This window comes from Poromitra crassiceps, assembly GCF_964638095.1.
Source record: "Poromitra crassiceps genome assembly, chromosome: 1".
Taxonomy (NCBI): domain Eukaryota; kingdom Metazoa; phylum Chordata; class Actinopteri; order Beryciformes; family Melamphaidae; genus Poromitra; species Poromitra crassiceps.
This window is the reverse complement of record NC_139623.1, coordinates 9,008,532-9,021,681: the sequence shown is the minus strand read 5'-3', so window position 1 is coordinate 9,021,681 and position 13,150 is coordinate 9,008,532. Positions and strand designations below refer to the sequence as shown.

Sequence of the window (13,150 nt, the reverse complement as noted above, 5' to 3'; positions counted from 1 at the left end):
TAAAAGGCTGAACTTGTGGGTGGGTGGGCGAGGGCAGATCTCTTTTTTTGCAGGTGCAGAGAGAAAATAATATACGGTAAATGGGAGGGCAGTTGCATTTTTTTACGATATTATATATTACCAATGATATTACCCCACCCACGTAAATATCCAAGACAGTTCATAATAAGATAATCATGAAGTAATAATGCATTCACTAGTAACCACTCAGTATGCTCTACTTTACTTGAAGGGACACAAATCAGAAACTAATCATTACATACTGGTTTCTTAAATCCAGGAAGTAATCATTAGATCGTTCATTTACTAATAGTCTGTGTTGATTCGTTGATTCAGAGTTATTCAACTCCCTGCTATTCATTACTAGCAGTTTGTTCCTGACTCGTTGTTATACTAATCATAATGTATCTTTTTTTTTTTTTTATCACTGCCGATGTCGTTGTGCTATTATTTCTCTGTACAGTAGCTAGTAGCTACATTGTTACAATAGCGCCTGTTAATTCCTCAAAAATGTTACATTACAAATAATTTACAACTAGTACTGTATGACGTGCGGGATTCCCAAAGACTATCTTTGCGGAAATGACGTAATGTTGTTGTATTCCAGGAAGAGCACTGAACTGCGTCAACAATTGTTTTGAACATAGATTTGGATTTTTAGCTGCAGTTCAACATGACAACTGGGTATGTTTAAAGCTTATTATGTCAATGTGTCGATAAGATAAACATTATATAATTCCCTTACAGTTAACTGTAGTTTTCAGAGGTTAACGTAACGTTACCCCATGAAACTGTGTCGCTGACTGTTAGCAAGCTAACGTTAGCTAACCTTGTCGACCAGCTGGCATGCTAGCTAACGTTAGCTGCTCCTTCGAGGAGGATGTCGTACTAAACTAGCTAACGTTACATGTTAGCTGAAGTAAATATTTCGTTCGGCAAATTATCCATTTCTTTGGTAACAAACGTATCTTTGCTTTAAAGTATAACGTTAACAACCTGTAAATTGTGTACACTGCCAGATATGATCTCTGTTAATCAAATTAGGCCTCGCCTATATCTTGTAACGTTAGTTGCCAGTTGATAGTTTCTACCGTCCATTACAACGATAAAGGGAAATTACATCCTGAAACAGTGTTGACATGTAACGTTAGGCCTATAGCTAAATACCATACAAGAATACAAAACTTTGATCTATTATGCCATTAAGATACATTGTCACTGTATGAGGCACCAGGCATGTGTCACCACCACACAAGCCACGGGTAATTTCCGCGGATATATTTCTGGTTTGGAACTGTTCATGCTACTGTAACTCAAAGTAAAACAAAGCCCACTTGGATTTCCACGGGTCCTTGAAATCCTTGAAAGTTTGTGAATTAGTCATTATTATTTACTAGTAAATATTATTTACTAATTGCGTCATCTCTCATACAATTGCAATTTTATTTCCATGAAGTAAACTCGTCATTCCTGAGTCAGTGGACCGTTTTATGTATCTTTGCCTACAACTGTTTTACCTAGATTAATAATAGGACAACTACCGGTGGTTGATATTTCTCAAACTTGATTGTGATTAAGCTATTAGGTTACCGTACTTACCAAATAATAGTAAGGATCACTTGTGAACCTTGCCTCTTTCTAGTCCCTTGCAGGACTGTAGTCCGCATGATTTCATCATCTGCCGGACTACAGTCCCTTCCCCGCCGGTAGACTCTCACGCTGCTGAAACTCCCAAGCAGTCGAAATCAGAGATACGCACGTATTTAGGTGGCTTTGAAATGTTTCTGTGACACCTGTACATATACATGCGTATCTCTGATTTCGACTGCTTGGGAGTTTCAGCAGCGCAAGAGTCCATCGGTGGGGAAGGGACTGTGGTCCATCAGATGATGAAATCATATGCGGACTACAGTCCTGCAAGGGGCTAGCCTCTTTCTGTCCTTTGACTAAAGCAAATGTGTGTTTATCCTTAAGTTACAAAAGGAGAAATATCAGAACTTATTTGAGGAATCGGGAGACAGATTGATAGAAATGGAAGAACACTTAAAAAAAAGAAAATACATTTGGGGCATTTTTGCCTTTGATTGTGCAGAGTGCAGTGTCAGGAAAGTTCCTAGGCCGGATAATCCCAGTATTTTGTGTTTACATGGCACGTACCTGAGCCAAATGGGCCACCTGGATGAACGTCATGACTGTCAGCTTTTCATAACTTCCTTCTTTGGGCAGAAATTCCAGACCTGCCAACGTGCACACATTTAGTACGCTGGTACGATTTGTCACTTAAAACTATGCAAAAATGTGTTGACGCCTGTGAATTCAATGGTGCACATGTGATATCCAAGCACATCATGTGTTGTGACATCCTACTTCATCCTGTGGCAATAACCTGACCAATCCAACCGACGAAAGGAACGAGTCTAGCCAATCAGAGGCAGAGGAGGGCGGGTCATGACTTTGCCTTCAATTCCTAGCCGTGGGCATGTTTGTACTTCCCAAAAAGCAAAATGACTCAATGGTTTTTCCTATTAAATATTTTGTGAATCGAACTCCAAGATTCTAGCTCTTGGGAAAGCGTTGTTCCTGGAGCACTCGATTAACTGGAAAATGATTTTAATAAGGCGCAGTGACTAACGTTTCGACACAAAACGTCTTCATCAGAGTCAAACACTGTTGTTGTTATACTGTCCTGTTCTGAGAGCACCGACCTCCCTCTGTGGAGGGGCTGAAGCACAAGAGACTCCTACAAAGAGTTGTTCCTGTTGATAAGTGTTTGGTAATGCATGCAAAAGCACTAGAAACTTAGAAAAAGCATTATTTAGAATGTTATATTTGTATCCAACTAGTAGAGTAACAGCTCTCTGTCTGTTGTAGATCACCTCCTTTTGTGTTTTGTGTATCACCTCCTGAAATTAAGGCCATCAGGTTTCATGTTAGTTAGTAAGTAAGTAACAGTTTATTTGTATAGCTATTAGCTAGCTACGCTAGCACTTTTCAAAACAAGGGTTTGCTTGACAGCAGGAAATGCAGTAAGGAACTTGCCATGACAAGCTTCATTCACTGCACATGTGTACAGAAACAGGAAATTCTTGCTGATCATGTACATGCCGCTATATGTGTCATTGTTTAGGTGTTAAAAAAATGTTTTTAGTTTGGAAAGGCTATATGAATATATTGCAAGAAAATCAGTGTTAAGACAGTGAATACTAAACAGTATTATATGATATTTAAGTCTCAAGATCTCAGACAGACATATTGAATAATGATTATATTCACTGTCGAAGACTTAACTGGTGCCTTCTGGTTGCTTCTGGTTCTCAATCCTGCATATTTGGGAGATTGGCCTGTCAGTCAACTTACCTGTTAAGTGATGAAAAGAACATAGACACCAAAACCATCCTTGAATGGCCTAGATTGTTTGCTATGGTGCTATATACTAACACTTTAGCATTAACTATCTTGTTGAGTGATGTCATGCAACTAGCATTCCCCTGATATATGACACTGGCAACCAGCACATGGTCAAGGACAACACAGTTTGCACAGCAGAGAAAATGGTTGACTTGAAAATGGAAAGTAAATGGACATTTATGTGTGACATCTTTAGGCATTTTGGGATATGTAGAGAGATAGCTAGACTACCGTCATATTGCAGTCTCACTTGGCTGTCCAGATTGCAGTGTTTGGTCAAGCATTTAGATTGCATGACTGCACCATAAAGAATGGCAATTTAATTGTTTCTCTGGCTAGTTTCGTTTCTAATATTTCCTTTGCTCTCTGCCTCTGTAGCCAGTGCTGAATGATTTATGGCACTGTTCCTGGACAGGACTTCAGTCAGCAACAACATGGATACATCAAACTTTGCCCACGTCATATTCCAGAATGTGGGGAAGAGCTACCTGCCCCATGGTGCACTGGAGTGTCATTACACCCTCACTCAGTTCATTAAACCTCATCAGAAGGACTGGGTTGGCATATTCAAGGTGAGTGACTGTGTTAATGCATTACTGTTATTCTTTTTTCCTTATTACATTGACCAGGACCTACCTTTAATGATGCGTTGTAGATACATCTTCTAAACCTACCTTCTTCTACTGTATTTACACTAAGGACATCATGGCTAGCATAGTCAGTACGTTTACATGCAGAGTTAAGTCGAGCTAATGGTTATAGCTTGATTAGGCTATTTACTCAGACTACTGTATTGTCCCAGTATACAAACACAGGTGGGGAATCGATTTTTTGGATGGAATCATGTTGCCTCCACTACGATAGGTGGCGATATGCACTCTTTCCCCGCAGGCTCTGCCAGTTCTGACAGCTGCATAGCAGCAAGTCTCTTAATAATGCAGCTATTTCATTAAAAATATGATATAATTATACAAACGTTTCCCCTCAAAACGATCACTTCTGGCCCATATAATAGTGTGGCAGTGTGTTTATGTTGAGAGACGCTGCGCCCTGTGTGTATTTTAGTTATAGGAGATTGTTTTGCTGTGTTCTGTGTTTATGTTGTCTAGACAATTTTAGACACAGATTTAACTCTACGTCAACGAACTTCACATTTAGCTTTAGCTAATCGCTCCCTGGCTGCTAACATAACAGTTTTACACGCTGTTCGACTTCCGGGTCAAAGAACGTCAACGCATGCGCTGATCGCCTCGTCCAGTTCCAGTCCGACTATCAATCGCATTATCTGGGTGTGTTAGTCAGACTTTTATAACTTCGATTTCAGTCGAGCTAACATGTTTACATGCATTTCAAAAGTCCGGTTTTAGGCGGACTAACGCAATAATTTGATTTTTTTAAGTGCATGTAAACGTACTGAGTGACTCACCTAAAAAAAACTGTGAATCTATGTCGGTGTCCTTTGAGCAGCCATACCTCAGAATTTCAGCTTGCAGAAGTTGCATTACTGAGATGTTACTAATAAAGGGGTGAACTAGGGATTGATGCATTAGAGCAGTGATACTCAACTGTGTGGCCCGCGATGGAATTGCATTTTTTTTTTTTTTTTTTTTTCTTTTTTTACAGTGCACCTGAACGCAACATGCAAGATACCCGCTGAATAAGTGTCCAAATGTTCATGTAATTCTGGCCAATACTCACACTTCTGCTATAGCATTTCAGTCTGGAATATGGAATATCTTTCAATAATCTATGATGTAGCTGCTAAATTGTCAAATACCGCAGTCTGCTCGCTACCCAGGCACTTATGTATGTACTTAACCTAAGTAACTATCCGGTGTGCACAACATTGTCAGACTAAACTCCATCTGACACCTACAATCCGCTACAGAAAAATGTATATTGATTGTTTATTAACTGGCCCCTGGCCTTCTATCATTTCACGAAAGTGGCCCCCGGGCAAAGCAAGTTGAGTATCCCTGCATTAGAGAATAAAAATAAACCCTGTTAGAGATTTTGAGTGCAGCCATTTTCATGCACATTTGAAAAATGAGCTTGGCAGAGGGAATGGAGCTTTTTGACCCTCATCGCACACTGTCCGTGTCCCCCCAGATGGATCTGGTTATAGGAGCACATTAAATCCAATACAGTGGCAGTAATTGATTTGAGCCTCCTCTGTAGTGAGTGGTGGGGGTGGAGGGCAGCATACAGCCTCAGGCTGCTGTAGACCAGCAGACACTTGTTACTTCACAGCGACCTGGATCTGATGAGATGGAAACTGGGATCAAACCAATCCCAATCAAAACAACTCAAACTACCGTAATTTTGTTCTATCTGATTGTGTTGCATTCTGCCTGAACATGCTTGCACTGTTCGCACAAAAGGTGTTTCTCTCTCTGTTGACGTCATTGCAGAATATGGCTGCAGGAAGAACATTTGAGAGAAATCTGTTGGGTAGCTTTTGGTGTAGGTGTAGGCTATATACATATAATACTGTATAGCAAAGGAATAGATCAAACTGGTGTGGTGAGATATTTCGTTTTAACCTTTAAATAAGTCCATTTCTAGAGAGTAAATTGTAACAGAGTTTATTTACAAAACAAAAGTCCACACACACGGATCCGGATCACTGCCTGCTTACACTACTTCCTTAAGAGAGGCAAATGACCCCGAACAAAGAAGGTCTTACTTCTTTATAACCTTTGGTCTAGGCTCCGCCCAGACACTGTGTCTGCAGTTCACAGCGCCCTCTATCTTCCTGGAGTAGTAATGAACAGGATTATTTATCTACAGTTCCCTCCTTTTTTTCCTTATAAGGAAAAACTTAACTGAGGGATTTATTATAAAGTTGCTTTTTGGTTTTGCAACTTTTGTCTATCAGCATACATCATCAGCATTTTGACATCTCACCCCATCCAGAGATGCGCACAAGCAGGTCCACAACGCAGCCTTTCCCAGATCACATAATCCACAAAGTCCAAACCACTTCTATGAATCAAATGACCCGGGAACCATGTTATGAACCACCCTGCACACAGCTCTGCACTGAGTGCGGTGACTTTTAACAGCTTATTCACATGCAGAGGTAAACCTACTTTTTCCATTTGCTTTCCTTCAAAGTAGGGAAAGGCCTCTGCGAGCTTCTACTGTTATAGAACCACCCACTTAAAAAGCCTGTGCATAACCCAGCCTACCAGCGATACCAAAAGTCTATGATGATGCTTATTATATAATGATAATGTTTATACTATATTATAATAGGCCTTTTATACAATACTTCTAGAATTAATTAGTTACATACTCTAGTACTAGACACAACATACATTCAATTCACTCCTTTACAGTACATATTATTACACTTAACAGCTTTCAAGGTTTATAGTTCACTATCAATTATTTGGCATATGTTTCTGAATTCAATTAGGGAGTGCAGGATTCTTGTGGCAGGTTTATTTCTTCTTCGTCCTCGCGTTGGGTCGTCTTCATTGGCTCCACCTACTTGCTATTCACACACTTCATTCATTCCACTTCATTCATTAAATCAATATCCTTTCTCACTGCTAAACTGTCTGTTTTATTGAAATGTTCCTTTGTCTTGAACTCGATGTCTCCCTCGATGTTCCTGGTTTTCCTGAAACAGAAAATCTAATCTTAGTTCTCCTTTATATAAATCAGTTTATCTCAACAGTCATAAGTATCTTCTATTCCGAATTAACTGCTCCCTCCTTTGTTGATCTAACCCTAGGGGATAAGAGTGTTAATCATATTCATTATAACCAGCGTTCATGCAGACATTACAAAATGAAATTCAAGGATTTTCCAGTACTTTCCATAACACTATGTTCATTGTCAAGGATTTCACATAACCAAGACTTCATGGCAGCTGTAAGTTTGGCTCAAAAGCCATCAATTTTACAATTTATTTGATTGGGTATTTGAGAATTTATTGGTCTAACAACACAAAAGCTTAACTTCCGTGTGATCAGATCAAACCCCCTCTTTCCTCACGTTCCACATTATTTGTTTCGGTTTTGCATACGCTGTTTCTACTTGGCTTAGACAACCTGTATGATGATAGGGTTAGCCTTAGGTGAGGGAAAATTGCAAAGTAAACTGGCTTATTAATCAATGGGAGGCCATATTTAATATATTTTGAAAGACAAACCAAGGACCACTCAAAATCTGTCCACAAACCTCATTCGGCCTCAGGCCCGTGCTTTAGAAACCTGTATTGAATTTTCAACTTGCCAATTCATCTCAAAATACTGCACACTCCAGATTGCACATTTACGCTTAAAATCACACAGTATCTCAGCATTAAACTAAAACAATAACACTACTACAATTGCAAATAGCTGAAGATTATTTAACAAGAACCATTATACAAATGTGCCACTTTGTACTCAACTTATCATTGGCGACTCTTTCTGCAACACTGGACAATTTCCCTCATTATTTCAACATTTAAATTTGTACTCCCTGCATTTTCATACTCACCAAACTATTTTCCTATATTTTCATATTATTAATTGCTATATTCATTGATTGTATCACACATTTTCAAATATTAATTGTCCAGTGTCCCATCAATGAGTCATTTCCTATCTGTTGCCTCGAACCCTCCTCTTTGGCTCTTTGTATCCTCCGTCTCCACTTCCTTCTCTGTAAAGACAAAAACATAACTTAAATTATTTACATGGCACCACACAAACATGGATCTTCAGGATTCTCATTTCAGTTCAATTGACATTAACAGCATAATTTGTATAAAGAATGATTCATCTCACCTCTTAAATTGATTCCTTTTCAAGATTACCTGCTCTCGATTCCTCTCCATGGCGATTCCCAATACATTTTTGGTTATTGTAACACCCAACTTTCATAATTAGTTATGAATTAGTTAGTTTGGTTAGTGTATTAATTCATGCAGTATTTCAGCTGTTCCCATAAGTCCACATGTCATACTTACCTTACTTTCTGATCCTGTAAACAATTAATCACACAACAAATAACACAAATAACCATTCTCTATCTACAGTATTGAGCTCACTTAGATTCTATAACAAATAAAATTCTCTCCTAGTCAGTCCGAAAATGTCAAGTCCGTCCCTTTCCCTCTCATACACACAGTCACAAGTCTGAACTCCGAACTCTTCATTATTCTCATTATTCTCCGCTTCCTTCCCCCCTCTGAAAATCGCTTCCAGATTTTCACTCCATTGTCCATCTCTGTATAACAGACAAGCATACAGATTAATGACAATTTACACTTTTAAAAAGCAAGATTATTTTCTCCATCTGCAAACCTCCAGACTTCCTTATAACGAAATAAAATTAGACTGAATATTACTTAACCAATACACTTTAGTTTAGTTGGAGTTTACCCAATGTGGAGTTCACATTCAAATTTTGTTCTTCAAACCCTGTTTACAATGACAGACAGACGGCTCTTCTCGGTCTTCAAATTAGCATTTCAATCACTTTTGCTGCAATAAAAGCCTTTGATCAGCATTACTTCCAATTCTTTTATCAACTATTTGCTGTGAAAGGAAAATAGTAGTACCAAATTCTGTTGGTTTGAATGATTACCCGCTGTCCACGCTTTATTATGCTGAAGCACTGACTAAAAGCTCTCCACATAAGCACTGCTTCCCCTCCTTCTTGGTATCTGAAAGATAAGAGTTAATTGTCCCTGCACATCATTCTTAAATGACACCCATTGATATAACAGATTAACATGAACTGGCCTTGCTTTTTCTTCTCCTGTAACCAAAAGCTTGCACTGCAGGTTTTTCTTTGAAACAAAGCCCACTCTCCTCTTTTTAGCCAAATGCTTGGTTAGTGTTGACTCCCTTTTGCATACTCACACCTACTGGGGACCAATCGCTTTCACATCCTGTAGTGAGCGCTCTTGCTCATTCTGTGAAATTAAAATTTAATTCAGATGTTTAATTTCCCCACTAATAGATTTGTTAATCACCACATGTCCGACCTAAAGGAAAATATTAAATTAGGAATAACAGCTTTTCTTCCTTCCTGCAAGTAAAGTAATGTTGTGGTTCCCCCTAAGAGATTTACATGACATGACCGGCTCCCCAGGTTACAGGACGTCATCCCCTGTAAGAAAATTAGCATTTAGATTAGATTATTAAGTTCCCCTCCCATTGCCCTGTTAAGTCTCAGAAATTCACATGACATGACAACATTGTGTAAATGTCTACATTTGCTTGAAACTTATCAGCTCTTCACTACTGTGGGTTTTTTCCAGCCGCTCATCTCATCTCGGCCTGTTTCTGAAATGTTAAAACCAACATTAATACCCTTCATAATGTACAATTTTCCTGCACACAACAACTGCCTCCTCTCTTCCTCCCATTCCAGAACAACTTGATTCCCTTCCTGCAACCCATGGTTCCGTTTCTGAAACACACACAAAATATGTTAACCCCTAGCATAGATATCCCATTTTCATTTATTACTTAATTTTCTGTGCTCTCATTTTCTCCAGTTCAGCTGGACTCCGTCTGAAATAAAAGAACATAGTGCTTTATTTACTTGTGACTTAATCACGGTAGACAATTCATTTTCTCTTCTTCTCAACTTTCAACAAAGTTAAATATGGATCTTCATAAAGCAGTGTAACACAATAAAATACTAACAAAGGATTTCTAACCCACAATGACTTCATCTGAAATGAGGTTCATCGTGTTGTTTATATTTATAGCTTTCACCTTGTCTCTAATTCTAATTGGCAACATAAATTGGAAGAATCTGAAATTCAACTCAAATTATGGATATTGATATTACCATAATTAGACAATTCTGTGTTATTTATTCCCAACCAAATTTTCATTTTGCTCTCCTCTTCCACCTAAAATCTTACCATCTCAAAGTCTCACTCAATGCTATTGTTCCCTACCCCCTCATCCCTACTTCAACTCTTCTTATCTCTGTTTAGGAAGAAGGGATGAGATGCATTGTCACTATGTTAAATAACTAAGTCCTTTTACCCAACTGGAGTCATTCTGTACTCTTATTCTTCAAGGAGCCTGCACATTGTAAGGATTATCTGGACAATTTCGGGCCCAGTGCGTAGGATTCCCACAAACAAAACATCTATCTTGCTTTCTGCATACTCCCCTATTCGGACTCTGAATATAAAGGCCGGCACATTCACTGCCTCCTCCTATCTCATGTTGGCCCTGTTGCCCACCCCTCCCCCCTCTGAAAATCACACAAATAGGTTATTACACAGCAAAGTTTCCCCTAATTCTACTTTATTTTACCAAGTTGCTTATTTACTATACAATCATGTGCTTTACTTCTAATCACGTTTGAGTAAAATATTTGTAGTTTTACACATGCAGTACATTCATTCACACAAAGACTACAAGTCCCATTGTCCTTGTGAACAACACTCAAAATGGCCGACAGCCATGTGCTTCCAAACTCCCACAATAAACAACCGGCGTAAAGCAGCTGCTGGCTTATAAATTAATTCCCTAATTATTAAGCCCCAGCTGAGGATAGAAACTATTAACAGATAGTCAATGATTTTCTTTCATACAAGCCGATTTAACAAACAACCGCGGTAAGACAACACAGCCTCATATGTAACAGGTTTCTACTGCCATTGTTCATCCCAGCAACTGAATAGCATTCACACTTAGAAGCATCGTCTTATTAAATTTGTGCAACCACAACTGGTACTGCGTCTCATTTCATTTCAGTAATATACAAATTCTCCTGAGTGCCACTATCTCAGAGCGGCCAGCTTTTAAGCTTACCGTTTCTCACATAAAACTCCCTTCAACATTCCTTACCATACACTTTTTATTTGCTAGCTAATTCAGTCACTGGATGACTAACGTACGTTTTATTACTTATTTATTTATATAGCGCTAATTATCTCCCAACCGGGGGCAATCCGGCGACTTCAAAGCATTTACTCCGCTTCCTCTAAGGATTTACTGTGGTCTCATGGGTCGCCAATGCGACTTCCGATTCCTTGTTAGCACATTAGCCACTGCTAACTATTGTACTAAACAGTCTCCCAGAACAGACAAGTTGGCTTTCTCAGGTCTTTATCTCTAGAGCATAAACTTTACAGGCCTCTAAGGTCTCATTCACACACATTGTGAACGATTCTGCTTCTGATAAAAACCCCATCTAACGGTCAAATGCTTCCACCATATGTGTATAGCTGCATTCGCCAGAAGTAGATGAAACAGTCTGTTTTAAGAGACTACTAAACAAAGGATCGTCCCCCCCCTCACAGCCTCTAAGGATTTTATTTATTTACCTAGGTTCTTAATTCTCTCTCAATGGTAGGCCTACACAATCAGCAGCAGAATATCTGTTACATCAATAATATGATTAGTTACCGAACTCAGTTACCTTATAATGTTTAATGATTTCCACCTAGTGGATCCTTGAGGCTCCAACTTGCCTCTTAATCAAATTTCCCAATAGCAACATAGCGATCTTTCTTCCACGCTATTCTTTATGCTCTTTTAATCATTCGGCAACCAATCATTTATTGGGCACATTTAACACATAACACACTTAGACTTTTGTATTTCCAAATAATCAAATTACAACTCACCTTGGCTTCCCATTTGCTTCTCGCCGGCCTGCTCTGCCTGTGTTGTTGTTGATTTGCGCGCTCCACAGGAATTCAGGTCCGACGTGAAACAATGGCCCAAACCACAGGCCCAAAGCCTAACTATATCACTATACTTCCCCCCTCGACACGGGTTTCGGCAACCAAACTGTGGTGAGATATTTCGTTTTAACCTTTAAATAAGTCCATTTCTAGAGAGTAAATTGTAACAGAGTTTATTTACAAAACAAAAGTCCACACACACGGATCCGGATCACTGCCTGCTTACACTACTTCCTTAAGAGAGGCAAATGACCCCGAACAAAGGAGGTCTTACTTCTTTATAACCTTTGGTCTAGGCTCCGCCCAGACACTGTGTCTGCAGTTCACAGCGCCCTCTATCTTCCTGGAGTAGTAATGAACAGGATTATTTATCTACACTGGTACATAGTTTTATTTTGCTCATGTTGAGGCTGACATTTTGTGTTTAAATCAGTTATCATGAATTGCCTGTGGTGGCATACGGTATTGTAGTGCCATTCAGCTAGTCAAGTCACATTGGTGCATTCCTGCATAGCATTCTCTGGTAGATCAGAAGTTGTCGAAATCATTAGATTAAGTTAATTTGTGTCTGAACAATATAACCTTAAACTGGCTTTATAAATTGAGTGTGTGCTCCTGTGCTTCCCATGACGTTTGGTTCTGAAGGGGTGAGGGAGGGAGAAATTAGGTTATGTTAGGCTGCTGGGGGTGGAGCAGGTCGTGTCCAAAGGGCGTTGAAATGTACTCAGCATTCTGTTATAGTTGGATGGCATTGCACATTGTGTTTTCCCCTCAAGCTAGGCACCAACTGGCAGTGTATTTCTTAAACACACACTAACTACATAAGCCTCTAAAACACAGAGTGAAGGTGGAAAAGGCTGAGTGCAGAAGCATCAATCATGTCAAATGTTCCTGGCTGCGCTGACAGAAGAGACGTTTGGTGCCAAGCTGTAGCGTTCGCATGCGAAGGGATACCTGGGGCTGGAGCAGAGGTGTAGTGCTATCTGGAGAAGTGGGGGAACGCACCTATATGGGGAACACCCCCCCCCCCACCCCCCCCGCACGCACGCACACACACAGACACCAATGAAGCGAGCAAAT

At 39.5% G+C, this 13,150-nt stretch overlaps 1 protein-coding gene across 3 annotated transcripts in view; it reads left to right on the top strand.

Annotated features, from left to right (window-relative positions):
* Positions 1–587: 587 nt before the first annotated feature.
* Positions 588–13,150, top strand: part of tax1bp1b (Tax1 (human T-cell leukemia virus type I) binding protein 1b) — a 41,513-nt gene continuing 28,950 nt past the window's right edge. For all 3 annotated transcript variants that reach the window (XM_083636133.1, XM_083636134.1, XM_083636132.1), the window contains exons 1-2: positions 588–684; positions 3,787–3,980. In XM_083636133.1, coding sequence (XP_083492259.1) covers positions 3,804–3,980 — 177 coding nt within the window. In that variant the 5' untranslated portion in view covers positions 588–684; positions 3,787–3,803. The remainder of the gene's footprint in view (positions 685–3,786; positions 3,981–13,150) is intronic.